This window comes from Gnatocerus cornutus, chromosome 6, assembly GCF_029298725.1.
Source record: "Gnatocerus cornutus isolate USDA-ARS CGAHR chromosome 6, icGnaCorn1.1, whole genome shotgun sequence".
Classification (NCBI taxonomy): Eukaryota; Metazoa; Arthropoda; class Insecta; order Coleoptera; family Tenebrionidae; genus Gnatocerus; species Gnatocerus cornutus.
Window position 1 is genome coordinate 14,695,160 of NC_142238.1, and position 18,344 is coordinate 14,713,503.

The 18,344-nt window shown below is 39.4% G+C and overlaps 1 protein-coding gene across 6 annotated transcripts; it reads right to left on the bottom strand.

The window, feature by feature from the left end:
- Positions 1-5: 5 nt before the first annotated feature.
- sev (receptor protein-tyrosine kinase sevenless) lies at positions 6-16,549 on the bottom strand. Of its 6 annotated transcripts, none has more exons than XM_088039150.1 (21): positions 16,320-16,549; positions 11,485-11,544; positions 8,135-8,194; positions 7,763-8,083; positions 7,610-7,717; positions 7,134-7,275; positions 6,655-7,087; positions 6,398-6,604; positions 5,537-6,350; positions 4,980-5,487; positions 4,738-4,928; positions 4,326-4,688; positions 3,083-4,280; positions 2,438-3,034; positions 1,926-2,387; positions 1,591-1,874; positions 1,348-1,542; positions 872-1,299; positions 670-824; positions 528-581; positions 6-454 (listed from the first exon to the last, which is right to left on the bottom strand). In XM_088039150.1, the coding sequence occupies exons 1-21, from the start codon at positions 16,428-16,430 to the stop codon at positions 165-167; spliced, it is 6,981 nt and encodes a 2,326-aa protein (XP_087895276.1). In that variant the 5' UTR covers positions 16,431-16,549; the 3' UTR covers positions 6-164. The 6 variants fall into 6 exon arrangements, with proteins under 6 accessions (XP_087895276.1, XP_087895275.1, XP_087895271.1 ...); XM_088039149.1 differs by having other exon boundaries at positions 7,574-7,717; XM_088039145.1 differs by having other exon boundaries at positions 7,472-7,717.
- Positions 16,550-18,344: the final 1,795 nt, after the last annotated feature.

Sequence of the window (18,344 nt, forward strand, 5' to 3'; positions counted from 1 at the left end):
CACGGAACTTTTTATCTCTTTACATATTTACATTCAATCTAACTAAGTTTGTGGTGTCAGACACTCCCAATACTGTTCTCAGGCACTTGGGTGACTTAAATACTGATCAAACTTAACTTAAACATAAATAAACTACAACAATAAATATTTACAAAAAGGCACAGTTATTGTCGCGGACACTTGTTTATCGTCCCGTTGATTTTCACGCTCTTATCTCTAACTTCTGGCACGTTTCCATTAGTTTGTACCCTTGTTATTTCGTTTGGTAAAGACCCAACAGAGGAACTACGTTTTGTGTTGTTCGCCAACATTTGATTAGGAATCTCATAGCCGTCATTTGGAGGCGGTGGAGCTTCAGGTTCATACAACAACTCCAAATACTTCGGAATAGTCGGTGCGGCATCAGAAGCCAAAAACGGCGTCTTCTCTCTATTAGATTCATCTTCAATATCACCTGAAACCGAAAACGTCATTAAAATATTAACCGGCGACTAGTTCAGCAGTTAGGCGATTCTGCATGCAATTACCTGTGTTATAATTCTCATCTCGAAAATATGCTTCGTTGGAAAAACCTTCAAAATCTGCAAAGCATGGCATTCAGAGTTTAGTAATCATGCAAGGACGATGAGTTATGACCAAGCGCATGCACGCGAAAATCTCAACACTTACATTCTTGTACTGTACTGATGTATTGGCCTTCATGAGCTCCCGTCGTTGGACTTCTTAGTTTCTGAAGATGAAGGCTCTCGAGGATGTCGAGACAGTACTTGAAGGTGGGGCGTTTCTCCGCTTCGAACTCCCAGCACTTCAGCATGAGATTGTGTCTAGAAAAAAGACTTAAACCGGAAAACGTTCGATGAAGTTAACTTACAAAGTCTCTGGACAATCTGTGGGTTTTCCAAGACGACCTCCACGTCGCACGTAGTGGAGAACCTCCAGATTATTCCGCGCAGGATACGGTTGTTGTCCCAGAGTCATAATCTCCCATAACAAGACTCCGAAGGCCCAAACATCGGATTGGCTTGTGAAGACGCCGTCCACAAGGGACTCAGGGGCCATCCAACGTACCGGAAGGAGTCCCTCGCCCTCCTTTCTATAGTAGTCGTTCTTGTAGATGTCTCTAGCGAGACCAAAATCGCCGATTTTTACAATCCGATCGGAATCTTTCGAAGAAACTAAACAGTTGCGACAAGCTAAATCTCGGTGAACAAAGTGCATCTCTTCTAGGTAGCGACAACCTTTGGCGACGTCCACGCACATCTTCAAGAGCTCGATGAGGGTAAGAGACGGAGTATCGGTCTAAAAACATTAAATTAGAGACGAAATTAGTACTGAGTTGGTACTCACGTTTGGATTTCTCGAAAAGCGCAAGTACGTCAAGAGATCGCCTCCTTGCATCAACTCCATGATGATGAAATGGGGGTCGTTGTCTAAGCAGACGCCCAAGAGCTGGAGGATGTGCTCGTGTTTGAAGTTGCTCATCAATTGCGCTTCTTGGAGGAACTCGGTTTTCTCTTGATCCGTGGCTCCTTTCCGCAAAGTCTGCAACGAAAGTTGGTGACAATGAACTAAGAGACGAGCATCTTTTACCTTTACGGCGACCTTCGTTTCGCTATTGGCGCAGAAAATGCCCTTAGCTTTCCCTTCGAAGACCTCTCCAAACGCTCCACTACCCAAGAACTTCATCAGAGTGATTTGGTCTCGTCTGATGTGTGGTAACAGTGTTAATTCGTCACTGTTTGGTTGCGTCGGCACGTAGAGAACGTTAGTATTGTGGATTCCTCTCCTTGGTAACTCTCTTAAGGTGGCCAACTCCACGTCCGGTCCGCGCGTAATTGTAACTACTTGGACTTTCTTCGGTTTTCCCCACTTTCCTATTAAGAGATTTTATCAATTTTACCTCCGTGAAAGTGTCAGCAACTTACGACAACAATAACATAGCAAAAGCACCAAGCACATAGACGCTGGAATACAAACTCCTGCAACAATTAAAGCCATCGGACTCTGTCTCTCTGCCATTTTCGCCGCTTCGTTTAAATCGAAAGCAACACTTGATTCACTAGGTTCGCTCCAACCGTAAGCGTTTAGCGCGAGAGCTCGAAATTCGTACTTGAATTTGTCGCTCAGCCCATCGATGATCCAAGATGTTTCGGTTCCGTTGTAAAAAGGTTGCCATTCTCGTTCTTCTTCTTCAATGGAAGGAGCGGTGTAGAAGAACGCAGTTCTGTTGGTGCTCCGTTTGGTTCGGTAGTTCGGCAGTTGGAGGCCTTCAAGTTTGTAGAGTTCTATCGGCGCCCCGTTGTCTTTAGACGCTTCCCACCATATTTTGTAAATGTTCGGTTTGACGTTCTGGATTTTGGGGGCTCCAGGAGGTGATGGTCTGTCTCCTACCGAAAGAAAGTCAATACAAACTAAATTTTGGGTAAAATCATCTCACCAAGAGTCTCGTAAGTAAATCGGGAATCCATGGGCCAGTAGTACTCCTCCGGATAATTGTCAAAATACAAACACAACCGAAACTTGTACTGGGTCTTAGGCTTAAGATTCTCTTTGACTATAACAACTCCATCACTGGTAGAATCCACAACAATATCCTCCCACTCGTGTGACGTCAGCGGCGAAAACTGAACGCTAAAGTTCTTCACATGAGGATGCACCTCCCATTTCAACCACAAAACGTACGCACTCTTGTTCACAAGAACCAAGTCACTAGGCTCAGGGTACGTGCTAATCTGCACCTTTTCACTATCACTGGAAGTTTCGTTAGTTTCACTATACGCCCGCACCCATATGGTAAAAGTTTCATTGGGCGACAACTTGTTAATGGTAGTCGTGAGTTGGGAGGAATTCGGAGAGAACTGTTGTTCTACATTCGGTTGTTCTTTTTGGCGAACTCCAGAAAGAGTACGTTCCGTTTGCCAGTAGATTTCGTAATGGACAGTCGCGCCGTTGAATTGTTGAGGGGGCCACCACGTCACTTTGGCGGTTGTGGGGTTCAAGACAATGGCGGTGACGTTCTGGGGCTGTGACGGGGCTAAAAATCGTACATTAATAATGTTTCTTCTCACGAAGAAGTACGTACCTCCAACTCCTGTCTGGAGGACGACTCCAGGTCCAAGAACCACCTCATCTTCATCGCTGTAGAAGTTACTCACCGCGACGGCCACCACGTAATTGGTGAAAGGAGTTAAGTTCCTAATAGTGTACTCTTCTTCAAACGTGGCCTTCACCACGCAATTCGAATAACAAGAAGTGCTATTATCACTTTGGGTGTACAACAGTCGGTACTCTACAGTAGGCATAGATGTGTGGTTACAGAGTGGTGTCACCCTCGGCATCCGCAGAGTCAAAGAAGTGGAGGTCCGATGTTGGAGCTCCACACTAAAATACCGCTGCTCAGGTTTCAAACACTCCTTCGGAGGAAACGGCTGCACGTGTTGCCCATAAATCACAAAATCCTGGATGCTCATGTCTTTCGTCACTACACTCCCGTTGGCGTCATTCTTCTTCAGAGCGTGCAGAAGCCCATGACTCGTCCAGTACAAATTATCAAAGTCGGATTTGATCCGCTCCACTGGAAGATCCGTCGTTACGATAACATCACAAGAACAACCATCTCTGTCCGCCGCAACGACGTTTTGAGTGTCAGAATCAATGAAAATTACCACGGGTTTGGTCTCCATGGAATGATCAAGAGTGAAAGCGTCTTCGACGGCGCCACCAAAGCAATCGCATTCGACGTCTCTTTTGAAGAACTCTCTTCGGTTGGTGCCATCCGTGTTGCAAACCATCATCGTCGCGCTTTCCACCCAGTACAACTTCCTGGTGAAGGGACTAACTTCGAGGTGATTGATTTTCTCGTCGGAGCAGGAAATCATTGTGGTTTTGTCACGATCGATGTAGTTGAGGTCTAGTTTATGAATGCAGGATTTGTCGTTCACGGCTTGGGCGTAGTAGAGACTCCGTTCCAACCAATCAACTGTTAAACTAGTCACCGTATCCTTCAAATCCACGACTTTTGTTTTGTTTAACGTCTCCACGTTGTACATCATGAGAGTTTGCCACTGGTTGATCCAAAACACTTTGGATTCTCTCCCCAGGTACCCGATTTCTACCGTATTGGTACCATTGAGTACCGACTCGTTCTTATTAGAATCGATATCTTGGATGAACATGGAATCAGAGGACGCGATAAGAAGCCGAGGAAGAGGAAACTCCCGACTGGAATTAACCGAAATCGTCGTTGACAAGTCGCCATCAACATCATTGTAAGCTTGTACCTGAAAAGAACTTACAATTTATTATCATTTTACGTGGAGACATACATTGAAATAGTAGATGAGATCATGTCTAACAGATTTGAAGACAACTTGGAGGCTTTCCGTGACTTCTTCGCACACCTCGACGCGCTCCGTTTGGTTCAAAAACCAACAATGGACTTTGTAGCCTTTAATAAGACCATTTGGACGCGATGGAGGGTCCCATCGCAGCGTCACAGTAACATTACTACCATGAGTGACGTAAGCACGGAGATTTCGAGGAACTGAAGGATTCGACGCTGGGGAGTTAACTTTGGCCCGAATTTGGAGAGACGTGCCCCAATAGGTAAACGCGCGGACCGCAACGTGCAGCTCTGTGAAAGGAGCCACTTGCTGCCAGTACTTCACTGTGGGCTCCACTGTAATCATCTGAAAGAAGAAAATCAAATATCCACTTAATTGTTATTAATTTTATTACAGTAGAATCGTTTCTTTTGGTTGATCTTCTCTGTCCCATCGTAACGACGCTAACTTCATAAAACACCTCGCCGTAGTTCACGTTGGTTACCGGGTCCCACGTGACATTAAATGACTGTGATGAACCAATCACACGCACGGAGCTCCGGTTAATCGTATCAGGGATCACCACGATTGGTTCACTTGTATTCTCTACAAATCAATAGCTAATCAGAGAGGTACACGTCGAATTGTAGACTATACCTGGTACGACATGCAACGAAGAATCCACCACGTAAACCAAGCTGAGATCCGACATACTCTTCCCACTAATTGTAGCAATGTTCTTCCCTTGCAGATCACTAATGGCCGCGTTTTTATCGTCTTGCAGCCACAACAGACGCTTGTGAAAGTAACACAAAGGTCCCTGCATGTTTGGTTTCTGAAGACTTGAGATTTTTTCCGCGACGATTTTGTCGGACGAGTACCCAGCCATTGGAGCGCGGAAGAGATTGGAGCCTTCAGAACCGCGCACGATCCAATAAACAAATTTATTGTTGATGTCGAGGGTTAGACCCATGACTTGTCGCCCGGAGAATAATGGTACTGGGTGGTACTCTATGGCGTTGTCTCCGTTTAGATGGGCGCAACGTACCGCGAAACCAGTGGACCAGTAGAGGTACGCTTTGACTGAGTCAATGTTAAGTTCTTTGGCGAGGGTTAAAATGGGTAGAGGTTCTTGCTGAGTTCCATTCAAGTTGCCACGGATTATCTAAACAAAAATTCGATTATTGGGTGAAATGACGATGAAGAAAACCCACCATTTGTCTCTTGGGATTTGACCAGTAGAGTTTCATTCCTATCCAGTCCAGGGCGATGCTTCCCACGGAGTCAACGTCTGATAACTGAGCCTGCTTGTGACTCCTCGTGTTGTACCAATACACATGGGAATCATTGGTGACCAAATAAACCAAATCTCTGTACCACGTCATGTCCACGAAGAAAAAATTCCTCATTCGTGTTTTATGAATGAGAGTCTCCACATTCTCTCCAGTTGCATCCGATTTTAACAGTCCTTTCGCCGCGGACCAGTAAATAACCGGATTTCTTTCACTACTCAGCGTCACTCCGTGGAACTCCCCCGACCACGGCCCCTTCCCGGACTTCGTATAAGCCGCAACTTTGATCACATATTCTGTGTTTTCTTTCAACCCTGAGATTTTATACGACGTGGTGTTGACAGTTTTGTGAAAAACGAACTCTCCAGCGTTCACTTCTTTGATTGCGACCTCATACGACCAATTTTGCCACGCTCCCTTTCCTTGGATTCCCAGAAGATGAGGAGGTTGCCAAGTCGCTTTAGCCACACTGCTCCCAAAGATGGCCTGCACGTTAGTTGGGGGATTCACGGGACTAGGAATAGGCTGCGAACTTGTGAGATTTATAATAACTTTCTTGTAGGACCGCGCAGAGAGGTCCGGGTACGAGTTATGGAAGTAGTCGGAGTTGTGATACTCTTCGAAGAAGATGTCATCACCGTCGGTCCAGTAAAACTTCTTGTGGGCGGTGGCTAAAGAGACGACTTTTTTGAGCTTGGAAGTGATGACGTTGGGGCGCACGTTGATGATCTCTTTGCTGGAAATTAAAAATTAGCACTGATTCGAGAAAAACTAAATTTCTACCCGTCCAAAGACACAGCGTTGATGGTTTTGTGCTTCTCGTCGGCTACAAACAACCGGAAGTTGGTGTGGTCCACTGTAAAAGCGCCAAGATTTGGGTCCTGGAGGATAAGAACCGGTCGCACGTCATGCTTGATCCCGTTGCTAATATCCGAGATGTCTAGTCTGTAGATACCAGCACCATGGTCGTGGATGCCCCAAAATAAATACCTGCAACCCGAAGAATTTAGTACCATCTTCATACCAACAGTACTGTTTACCCATTGTATGGATCCACTTCGATGTTGTAGGGCTCCGTTCGCAAGCCCGCCACCGCAACAGTTAGACCTCTTCCATCCAGATCACACCGTGCAATCTGCCAAACCCTTTGCTGTTGCCCCTTCACCTCCCCCAGAATATATAACTGGTTGTTCAACCAGTCAACAGACAGTTCCAACGGAGTAAAATTTATATGAAAAGGAGTCAGAATTGCGGTGGCATTGTTGTGGGAAAAGTTTTCAGACAACGGCATTTTAGTGACGTGTCCTCCAGAGTCTGATATAAAAATCAACTTCTTGCTAATGTGGATCGCTATCCCTTTGATGATCATCAAGGTACTGTGCAGTACTTCCGGTTCGTCTAAAATATTCGTGCCTTGTTTGATGACTCCGTGCTCAGTACCGAGGATCAAAACAGGTTGTTGAGTGTCTTTAGCTAAAAAACTCAATGGTGAAGAAATCAGACTATTAATAAATGGTACCTAAAGGTTCTGAAGGGGTGGAAACAGTAACTTTGGCTGAAGGTCCGGAACCAACTCCATTCCGCATTTTAATGGCGATTGTGTAGTTCCGCGAAGGTCTCAAGTTTCGAAACATGTAGAAGTTGCTTTCAGCGGGAATATCCTAAATTAAGTTTTTATTAAAGAAGCGATTAAACACCTACAGTAACTAAGAGTGAAGCGAGTTTAAAGCAGGTGCCCAAAAGAGTTCGTGCTTGTTAGTACAACAGATAAATTTAAACACAGAAGGAGCAGAAGGAGTGAGCAGTACAGTTCAAATCACTACAAAGCGAATAGAAGCAAACTGCAACAAGTCACACCTTGACTTCCGGAGGTACCACTGCATCTGGTTGATTATCGGTAATCTGGAGCACATAGGAAAGGAGAGGGCCGTGCGGGAAAGGGCCAGGTTCCCAGCTCACACTAATACGTGTGGAATCAATGGGAGCCACTCGTACACTACTTGGAGGAGAAACCGGGATTCCTGAAGGAAGCGTACTTATGACTACGCTGGGATTAGACACGATCACGTTCTCCTGGTGCCCCAGAATCAACACGATCCGGAACTGCAAAAAACACGTTACTACTGCTTGGATGTTAAGAAAACTTACTCTGTATTTTGTGTACGGTTGCAGATTTTCCACCAAGACAACCGCATCGTCGTGACTCCACGTGGCATTCCGACAGTAGTGCCACGTGGCAGTCAACTCCTCGTACTTCCATTGTACGTGTTGGCTAAGTCCAACTCTTTTCGCCTCCGGAAAATTCCACTCGAGCTTCAAAGAGGTGGCGTTGAGCGAATCTGCAACTAGTGCAGGAGCTGGTGGAATCTGAAGCTTTGATTTGAGCTGGGAAAAGTACTTGGTCATGGCATCGTTGCAACCCATCACACAGTACAGTTCCTTCGGAGTCAGCCGATCCATGGGACCATTCTGAAAACGCTCTCCAGTGGCTTTTGTAAGATAGAGTTTTAAGGTACTTACGCAGACTTTTTGGCACGATGAGTTCAGAGCTTCGCGCCATAGTTTGCAGCCTTTGTCGCACTGGAAAAATGGCAAATTTTAGTAATAGAGGAGGATGTTGGTGACCGGATATGTGTTGTGTCAAGATTGGACTATTGGTGTCAGTGCAAACGAATTAGAGTCGATAGGCGTGTGACACTTTTTAATATTTCAGAGCGGATGCAGTAATTAGTTTGTATGGATCAAAACAAAATGTGCATGGAGTGACCGGTTCCCACGGAGGAAATGCAAGTTAAATTTAGAAGAAAGTCAAGTTTTGTTGCATAAAATTGTATATGTAAGTGGAAAACATTTGAAACAATGGCTATTGGCACTGAATAAATTATTAAATGAATGGCATAATTATTGACATATAAGAAAACAAAATATCTCTAGTATTGAGTACCGTTTTTTCCACATCATCCTCAAAAAACACACCTCTTTGGTTACATAGGGCGAATTTAACGTTTATATAGGTGTTGACAACTGGAAATCAATCAAAAATGATAAAAATAATTCAGTCTAATAAAAAAATGTATTTTTTTAAAGAAATTTGTAACGGATTATTAGGTAATACAGTCGAACTTCTATAACTCGAACTTCTATTACTCGAATTTTTCTACAGCCCGAAATTTATTTTATATAGTTTACGATTTGTAAACTTCCATAACTCGAAAATTTTCTTAGAATTAGTTTGTAAAAGCTGATATTGTGGTACTTTCCTGAAACTTCTAAAGTTGATGTCACCATAAATCTAGAATTTTATCAAGTGTTAGATAGCTACCAAACTTGCAACAAGATGCCCAAAATTGATTTTATGGGTTGTGTAAGAATCGTATCCGCCATATGGAGCTCCGATGTTACCGAAAAAACTATTCAGATTTTTTTTTGAAAATCTGCTTTTGGTAAGTGATATTCCACTAGAAGGATTGAGCCAGACAACAAATTTCTAAGAGCAAAAAGACGAATATCCTAAAAAATCAGGTCAAAATCAGATCTTTAACAAAAATTTCAGAAAATTATAAAAATTGCAACTCGAAATAATGTAGATTTTGAAAATTTACATTTACAAGTGAAAAATGCGTTTGAAATATTGAAATTTTTTTGCTATGACTATGCTACTGACTACATTTATAATTCTTTAAAAAACAATTTTATGAAAAAAATTGTACGAATCAACATTTGTATTTTAATAACGGATTATGTACTTCAACAAAATTTTCATTTTTTCTATAGTTTTTCTTTAACTCGAAATTTTTGTAACTAGAACCAATTGTGGCAAATGTAATCCAACACAATTTTTTCTTAGTTTTATCTACAGATTTCTTAAATAAATCAGTTGTTGTTACCAAAGAGCAATGACTTGAAGAAAAGGATTAATTTTTTAAGAAAAATTATCGTTTTTAATGAATTCTCTCTTGCTGTATGTTATTTCGCGTGAATTTTAGAGCACCTGTATTAATGATATTTACCTCCCTTCAACAAAGGAGTGAAAATAAAAAAAAAAGACATGAGGAAAGAAAGCGTCGCGTCGGTGACGTTGAGTGCCTCCATTTCTCGTCAAAATTAATTAAACCCACAAGGCTAAAACGTCCCTTTGTCCCAACAAAGTGATGGTAGTCTCTAAAAGACTTTAAAGTAGACGGGTTACCTAATTCCCCACTTCCTCATTAAGTCAATAATCAGTGTCATCAAGCAGGTTGTTGTATTCGTTCAGCGCCCTTCGAATTAAAACTTAATGATGGCTCGTTTTGTTATTATTAATATTTATTAAAAGACTTATTTATTCTTGGATATTTTTAAACCGCCAGTTATCAGTCTCTTACACCTAACTCTCGTAAAGGCATGTAAACAACATTCTTTCTTGTTTACTAACTGCTTCTGTTTTAAGTAGTTCATGGTTGTGCACTCCACCCTTCGATAGGGTAAAGTGAAGTGGCGCCAGACGTTAGAAACCATCAACCAAAATTGCTTACATCTCAAATCAAAACAACTCGAAAGTAAATATTCATTTTAACGATCCATAATCTTTCAATTAAGCAATCGAGAGACTATGAAAATTGTTTTTTTATTACAGAAATTGATATTTATATTGGTTCTGGAGATAACGCGGCTCGTTAAGGGTGAATCGGATCAGTGTCCTCCCCAAACACATGCTCGAATTTATGAACTGTTAAGCGCCAAATTATGGGGGTACCGTCTAAACAAAGAATTTGCTCTCACGATTTTTTTCGTTAAATCTGTTGCAGCTGGCGAAGCAAAGTATTGGAATCTAGAAAAACGCCGAGTTTTAATGAAATAAAGTGGAAAGGTCAATGATGGTTAATTGTGATGCGGCATGAATGGCCGTAAACACATTGGCCGAGGACACTTCGCGGCCATTGTGGTCCATAATTCAATCTAACAGTTCTTAAGTGAACGAGACACGCTTAACGCCTACTTGCAACTACGACTATTTTCAAATACTTATGTCATAAACTAATACTATTCAATTAGCAAATTGGGGCACGGCCAAAAAGCGACACTGAACATTCCTCGGCAAATTGGCAGCGGCGAAGAGGGTGCCTAACTTTTTAGTTAAAAAGATGTTAATTATACTGCCAATTTGCGTTAATTCAGCAGCTGAGTTTCGTGGAATGTTTATTGTATTATCCCCCCAATTATCATTCCTTCGCTCTCTTCCTCTTAAGGGTCCATTTTTTTTGAGCACGCGTCTGCTTAATCAATTTAAATGTAATGTTTGTATCAAGGAAGATTGACGTTTTTAAGTTTGCGGGTCAGACGAAGATCGACCTTAAATGACCTACAGCGCCTCCGTTGATAATGATGGCTCCTCCAGTTGCCATTAATATTTAGTTTTTATTTTCGTGGTTCCATTAGCTGCTCACTTTTGTTCTCACTTTGTTTAGAGGAACTATTTCTTTTGAACGAACGTTTGAAATCGCAAAGATATCATGTATAATTAGCCGGTTATCGAAATTTTCGCCAAAATACGCGATATTTATAAGCGTGATCAGCGAAGATAACAAATTGCGAAATTGTGGAATAGAATGGGAAACAATGTTTGGGTGGCAACGAGAGTCCAAAGAGTATCCCGAATCTGCCGCAGGACTTTTTTTGTTCAAATTATGGGATGTGGCTCAGGTATCCACTTAATTCGTTTGACACTGGACAATTCGAAAACGGAAGCGGATATGTGGTGACTGATCTCATTGTATGTTCGCATACGATGCAGTTTCCTCTAGGCCAGTAGTGTTGTGATTAATATTTTGTGATGAATGAGACATAAGGAAGCACTTGATACGGTTGAAAGAAGAACCGTTGAGACTTACCTGGTTGATATTACATCCGTAGTCACAGGCGTAGTCGTAATGACCGGCATCCGTCCGATTCTGAAAGGAAAATACGCGCTTTTAGCCAGTAAAACAACACACAAAACTATTAATTAATCATTGGTAATTACACGGAAAATTACTTTGATCTTGGAGAAATACACTGCGTTTCAAAAAAAATGAACCACCCTGAAGGAGAAAACATAGAACGTCCAAATTTGACGTCTTAAAACAAATAAATTTTAGGCGGACTTGTAGTACATTAGTCGTCAAAGCTCCTGCATAAGTGGTAAATTTATCAATATAAAAGTTTTGTAGCTATGGTGCTAAAGACCTTAGGGGGATCATTAAACTCCCGTTTCCCCCATATTTTCTTAACTTCTTAAGCCTTTTAAACGAGGTCAAAATATTGCCATGATCGAGGACAGTTTAACACTTCAAAAAATTGGTAGACGTGTGGGTTGACCAAATGCAATAGTCAGACCCATATGGAGGAGCTAGCAAGAGGAAAACCCTTTGAACGTTCTACGTCAACTCTTTCAGGGTGGTTCATTTTTTTTGAAATGCAGTGTATCTCCACATGTTTGCAGAAATTAAGGCAATCAAGCTAATTGATTTTATTGGGAGCGCAGACATCTTTTTGTTGTGGCATCAAGCAATTTAGCCAATTGCAAATACCTTCGTGTGTGGCAGCGTGTTTACATAATTATAACTGGGGACACGACAATTAAAACATAAAAATTCGATATGTGAAATAAATTGTTGTTCGATTAGAAATTAATTACCTTTTTCTTAAACTATCTGTTTTGTAGCTTGACCCTCGCGCTTGCTATCATGACTCCATTGCTATAATTATTATGTTAGATAAGATTTAGTGAGCGCCCATGATGGGGCGCCGACCTCCCTGAAGATGGTACATTTCGAAAAAAACGATAATTTAGAGTAATCACATGTTTGTACAAATTTATGGGTATTTTTGACAAATAATGGGGCAAGTGTCGGGGTTTTTAGGTGACAAACACCAATATCATCTCAGGGTTCATTGTATCATGATTAATTGCTGTCGTTGTGAAGGCGCGAAATTTCTAGGACCACCGGTCATTAGTTCGCTAAAATTGTTACATTATCGTAGACGATAACCAAAATTGAAATGTTTGGTTTTGGGTGACCAATTAAGACAATAAAGTCATTGAAAGTTAGAGAAAATACAATAAAACATTGTGACGCGAAATAGATTAAGAGCCAAATATCCTCAATAACTTGTTATTCTGGCACCAGCTATTCCGCAATCATGCTATCAATTGGTGGAAACTTTCAAAATGTAGGACTGTCGATTGTCAATCAATAACAGAGCCACCAACTTATAAAAAATACTAAACAGGACGCGAAAATTAACAACCTCCCCCTGTCAAGTCCGTTGAAAGGGTAACCTGCACATTCTTGGCACCTGTCTCTCGTCTCTTTACACCTGACTAGCCAAGACATACTTCCTCGACCCACCTCTTCCGTTAAAAAATCACACACCCTGAAATTCCCAAATCCGATCGAAAAACTACTCGCTTTGACTAATTATGTGCATTTTAATGCTTCTAACGTACTAACAGAGTAAGGGTGCTATTGAAATTTGTGTTAATTTTACATTATAATCAACAAGTGTCCCGGAAGAGTTCAATTATGGAGTCAACCCCTTAACAAAAGTAACATAATTAACGTAACAATGTAATGGCCAAAGCAAATCAACAAGTAGAGTAATAGTAGCGCTTAGAGGTTGTTACGAGGAATTGTCACTGTTTTGTGAATAGGTGAAGTAAAAGGGAGCATGTGAAATTGAAAAAAAACAGGTGTTGCTAATTGTACATTTTACAGAAGTTTTGTGATAAGCACAATAATTACTGACACGGAACGGTAATTAAAAAAGTAAATAGTTTCTTATCCTGGACGATAAATGGGTGGTATTTTATGGTACAAAACATCCACCATAAAATATTGATAGTCTCGTTCATTTTTATTTAAATTAGAAATTAAAAATAAGCAGCAAGGGATTAAAATGATTTTATATTTCTGACATGTCTAAAACCCCAGACGTTAATCCCTGAGAGTGCCAACACGTTTTCTCCTATACCGACGACACTTTATCCTAAATTCAGCTGAATTAAATTATTGGGGATTTTATACGAAATTATGATCAGACGTGCTTTTTCTCAGTTTTGCGAAAAAAAAAAATTGTGTTTTCCGGCACCAAAAGTGAGGAATGGCGTATTAAAATTCTAGTTTCATTATAAGACATGTATTTTGGCGCACGTGTCTATAACATACATTCTGGCCGTTTTCTGGGTTAGATTCGCAGAGTAGAGCTCGCAATCTACAAAACTACCAGTTTTTATCTAGATTTAACCGCTTTATCGCGAGAAAACAGCAGAAATCTTCACAAAATCTGCAAAATTTGTAGAGAAATCCGCTTATTTCGATGCTAAATGACCATTTTTCGTACAATTTGGTCGTTTTCTGGGCTGGATTCGCAGAGTAGAGCTCGAAATCTAGAAAACTACCAGTTTTTATCAAGATTCAGAAGTGACAAGTAGTGAGTCAAACTGTCCTATAAAACGTGTGTTATCATTATTATTTTACCGTTTTTTAATATGTATTTTAAAGTTTCCATTTAAGGACATTTTCCTAGAACAGTTTAGTTGGTGAAGTGTCAACTGTCAACAAATAACATTAGTGGATCACTCTTAGATATGACAACAATTGACAGAAGTATTAACTCACAGGAGTCTCTAAAAGTGTCGGAAAAAAATATTAGAAAACAATACTGAAATGTAACTATTAAAGCACCAAATCAAAAAAAAGTATATTAACATACAAGTTTCATAAGACATGGGTTTTGACGCTCGCGTCCCTAAAGTGTCTTAAGAAACGTGTTTTGTACATTATTTTTGCTGTTGAGGCATTATTTTAATGTTTTTTTTATCATTACCAAGCTTCGAAGCTTGGGATATTTTTCTAGAACGGTTAAGTTGATGAAACGTCATTCAATTGTCATCTGACATAAAATTGCGTTTATCTCATCGTTTTGACAAGCAATCGACATGAGTACCAACTCAAAAACAGTGCTTTAGGAAGGTTCCTAAAGCATCAGTACGAAGTAAAAAACAATGCTATAATGTACATAACTTTTAGGCCGAATCTGAATAAGTTTATTTAATGATATTCCTTATGTTATTCCATAAGACGCATTTTATGTATTTAGTTCTATTTTTTATAGTATCAAAATGCAGTTACCTACTAAAATAAATAAAAAAAATAAATAATAACTAGAAAAAAATAAAAATCGCTTCTCTGTTAAAATTAAGCCTTTTTAAAATAAATTTTGGTCATAGGAGCTAACCCTAAAATACGCACTTTTTTCTCGTTTTTGCATCACGAAAATTAGAACCCGTCTTGTGCTTTTTCTCTAAAAATATTTCTCATTTATATTTAAAAAATCAAAACTTGCAATTAGTCATTAAAACATAGTTTAAATTTTACAGGCAGTTCAAAAATAAAATATACAGGGTTTTGCATTAAAAAAATAATCACAATTCCGGTAAAAAATGAAAAAATTAAAATGCAAACCTCAGCTACACTTTTGTTTATCTCTGATGAAAAAAAAACGCCTAAGAATTAGTTGCTTAGTTACGGAGACTGCCGAATGTAAAATTTTATTAGAAAAGCTTGAGTAGCATTGCCAAACTTTTCCTTTAAAAAAAATCATATTGTGGAAAGGAATGGGTTTAAATTAATTTTGCTTTGCAAAAATTTTGAAACGATTTAAATTGTAACCTTTGACTATGCTTCGATTTGAATAGGTAATAACTTCCTAAAATCTATAAGATCAAAGAATTTAATGAAAAAGGAAAAATTAATGTGCAAACCTCGACTACGCAAGGTTATATAATACATAGAATAAAAATAATATAACAAAGTTTCCTTATTTTTTGAGACTGTTGAGAATGTACTCACAAAATTAAGAAAAAAAACGAATAAAGACTGAAAAAAAAATTGCTTGGGAAACGATAATATATGTCGTTTCTGCAAAGTTGCGGAGATTGTAACTACAGTACAGTGAGAACTCGTTATTCAACAACATTTCATTATCAACGATATTTATGTTATTTACTTTTATCTTCTAAAGAATTTGAAAGCAATGTGACCCTTTTTTCGTCTCATTCTATTAAGACGAAAGATCATCAAATTCCTTAATTACAACATGTAAAATTCCTGAAGGGTTGAAAGTCAAGTGCCGTCACAACTCATTAAGAGATCTTCCACAAATGTCGGCAAGATGAACCAAAGTGTCAGATTAACTTCAAACCACTTGTTCTCAAGACAGACAGTGTCCATTCAGGATTAAGTTACACTGATCCTTCCAAAGCAACGGTTCTTTTGGTTATCATTTCAGTGGATTTTTATTGCAAATTTATCAAAATAAAGCGGGTTTGTTTGGCGCCGAAAATTCTCCACCGTTCAACATCAACAACTAAGAATAGCAGGCGTCAGTTGAGATAACCATCAGTCTCAACTTTTGTTATGTTGATGTAACTGTATAAAAAAGTGACTGATAATAAGTGATCCAGACGAAGCGTGATGTTGTTAATTCGGCGGTGGTCAATGGTCAATAATTAAGCTAATGATTAGCTGAGGGGTGCTGCAGGGTTGCGCTATAGGACCCATTCTTTAAAAACACGCGAAAAACTACAAACGCAGTGAACACTTCTAAGAGTTCATGTCTGGTGTGGAATTACAGACAAATCACATCAGACATTCGCCCCATGAGAAAAATAAAAAAATATTACTTGTAAAGGGCAGTGCTGCATGCACTGGTACTTCACTTCAACATCCAAATCGTCCAAATTGGCCGTAATCCGTTCGAGTCCCAGTACCAGACAGAGCCACAACACTTTCATTTTCACAAATCACGTAAACATGACGGTTTACACCGAAAATTGTTCGTAGAGTGCGAGTTTAGCGTGAAATTTTCAAAATATGCGCGCACGCAACGTTGTCCTACTTGAGTGACAGAAGAGTTACTGAGCGTGGTGGTGAGGCAGAGTGGTGGTAAGAGTTACGCCCCCACTATGTTTAGGAACAAGTGCATCAATGAAAAATAATTACGTACTCAAACAAACCTTAACTACTTCCGTTGGTTTTAATTAAGTCGTTGGTGGTGCCACCATGAGGATTTCGAGAGGATTTTCAGCCTTTTGATCTTTTAATTGGAATTATTGTTTTGAAGTGGCGGTGCAGGGCAGAGGCAGAGAAAATAAACAAAAAGAAGCAGACCATAAAAAAATTAAATGTCGATCTTACATTTTTTGTCCTTGACTAACTTTAAATTTTATAACTGGCGCACATTTGACGTTGCGCACGTTGACAATGCGAATTGTCACAGGTCTAGGTCTAGTTATTTTCTTTTTATTACTATTATTATTAATTTTAATATTAATTTTGCTCAAAAATTTGTTAATTTTTTTCCCGCCAAAATTACATTTTTATACGATCGAAAAACTGGAAGGTCATCGTACAAAAAAACATACAAAATTAAACAAAAAAAAATTTTGAACGTGTTTAAAGATAACTTTATTTATGTAGTTAATTGCTGTAATAGTTTATTATGCTAATAGCGGTAAAATATTTATTTGAAATTTTTGTATGTTATTTTTAAAGACTACAGAAATATGCAAAAAAAAATCGATTTTTTCAAAATTTCACACTGGTTGTCCCCCTTAAGTGGTAAAGAAAATTTCAGATGAAAATTATTCCTATGGCCACTTTTAAAAAAACGCACTGTATATAGGAGTTCTAAATAGTATATTATGAAACGCGTTTCATAATGAACATTTTGCCGCACGCACGTTTTTAGGACACGACGAGCGCAGCGAGGAGTGTCATAAAGTAGTAAGTGCGGCAAAATGCATTATGAACAAGTATCATACGCTATTTTTTCTATTTTGCCTTATTTTAAACGAAAAAACTTGATTTCGAAATCTAGGGAATTTTAGGCTAGTTGGCATTTGCAAAATGTTCGGGAAAAAATTTCAAAAATTTCAAAAAATTTGCAAAATTTCAGTCAGTTTGACAGCGCAAGGGAGCCAAGAGAGCGAAGATGTTGATCATGATCATGATAGTTCTCTTGCATCCAAAGAGTTTTTCTCCGATGAATTATTAAGCCAAGTACAACAAGAAATAATGGTGTATTGATCGATTTATCATCGTTTATCAAAACCAAAATCTAAATTGTCAACGTTGACGGCAGGTTGACGGTTTGTCTGCTGCAAACCTAAGAAAAATAATAGCTCCTGGAAACATTGGCACGGGATTGGTCCATTACGACACCGAAATACGCTCAAACGCGTATCGAAATATCTTCATTATGAACGCGAAATAGAAAAAGTGTCTTATTGCTAAGTTACCAACAAAAATTTTTCCTTGTACAGGGTCCGGCAACACTTGTGTCCACCCCCAAAATCGTCTTTAATTTTAAAGTTACAATTTTGAAAATTTGCATGCGGTCATAGTTGACAAAGCTCTAGAAGCTTACGCAAAATTTGGTTTTTTTTGGCGTCGCGACGCCTAAGAAGTATAATTTTTAGCGATTTTTGAGTTTTTGCGGAAATATTCGCGAATTCATTTTTTTTCAACATAACTGTGATACAAATATCTGAGTTTTTATTTTGAATCTAATGTAAATTGTGTATAAAATTTGCGAAAAAAACGCTGTTTTATCAAGTTAGTTTTCAAAATTCTGACGGCGCAGCGGGAAACTACGTTTACACCAAAATTTCACAAGTCACTTCATTCACTCTTATAAAGGTTAATTT

Bases quoted from the DNA above. Each gene is read 5' to 3' on its own strand.
- sev (XM_088039145.1), bottom strand. From the start codon at position 16,430: ATGAAAGTGTTGTGGCTCTGTCTGGTACTGGGACTCGAACGGATTACG. The intron at 7,718-7,762 runs GTAAGTTTTCTT...TGTTTTTTGCAG, and splicing joins AACCGTACACAAAATACAGA to TTCCGGATCGTGTTGATTCT. The intron at 4,689-4,737 runs GTAATAAAATTA...TTCTTCTTTCAG, and splicing joins CCAAAAGAAACGATTCTACT to ATGATTACAGTGGAGCCCAC.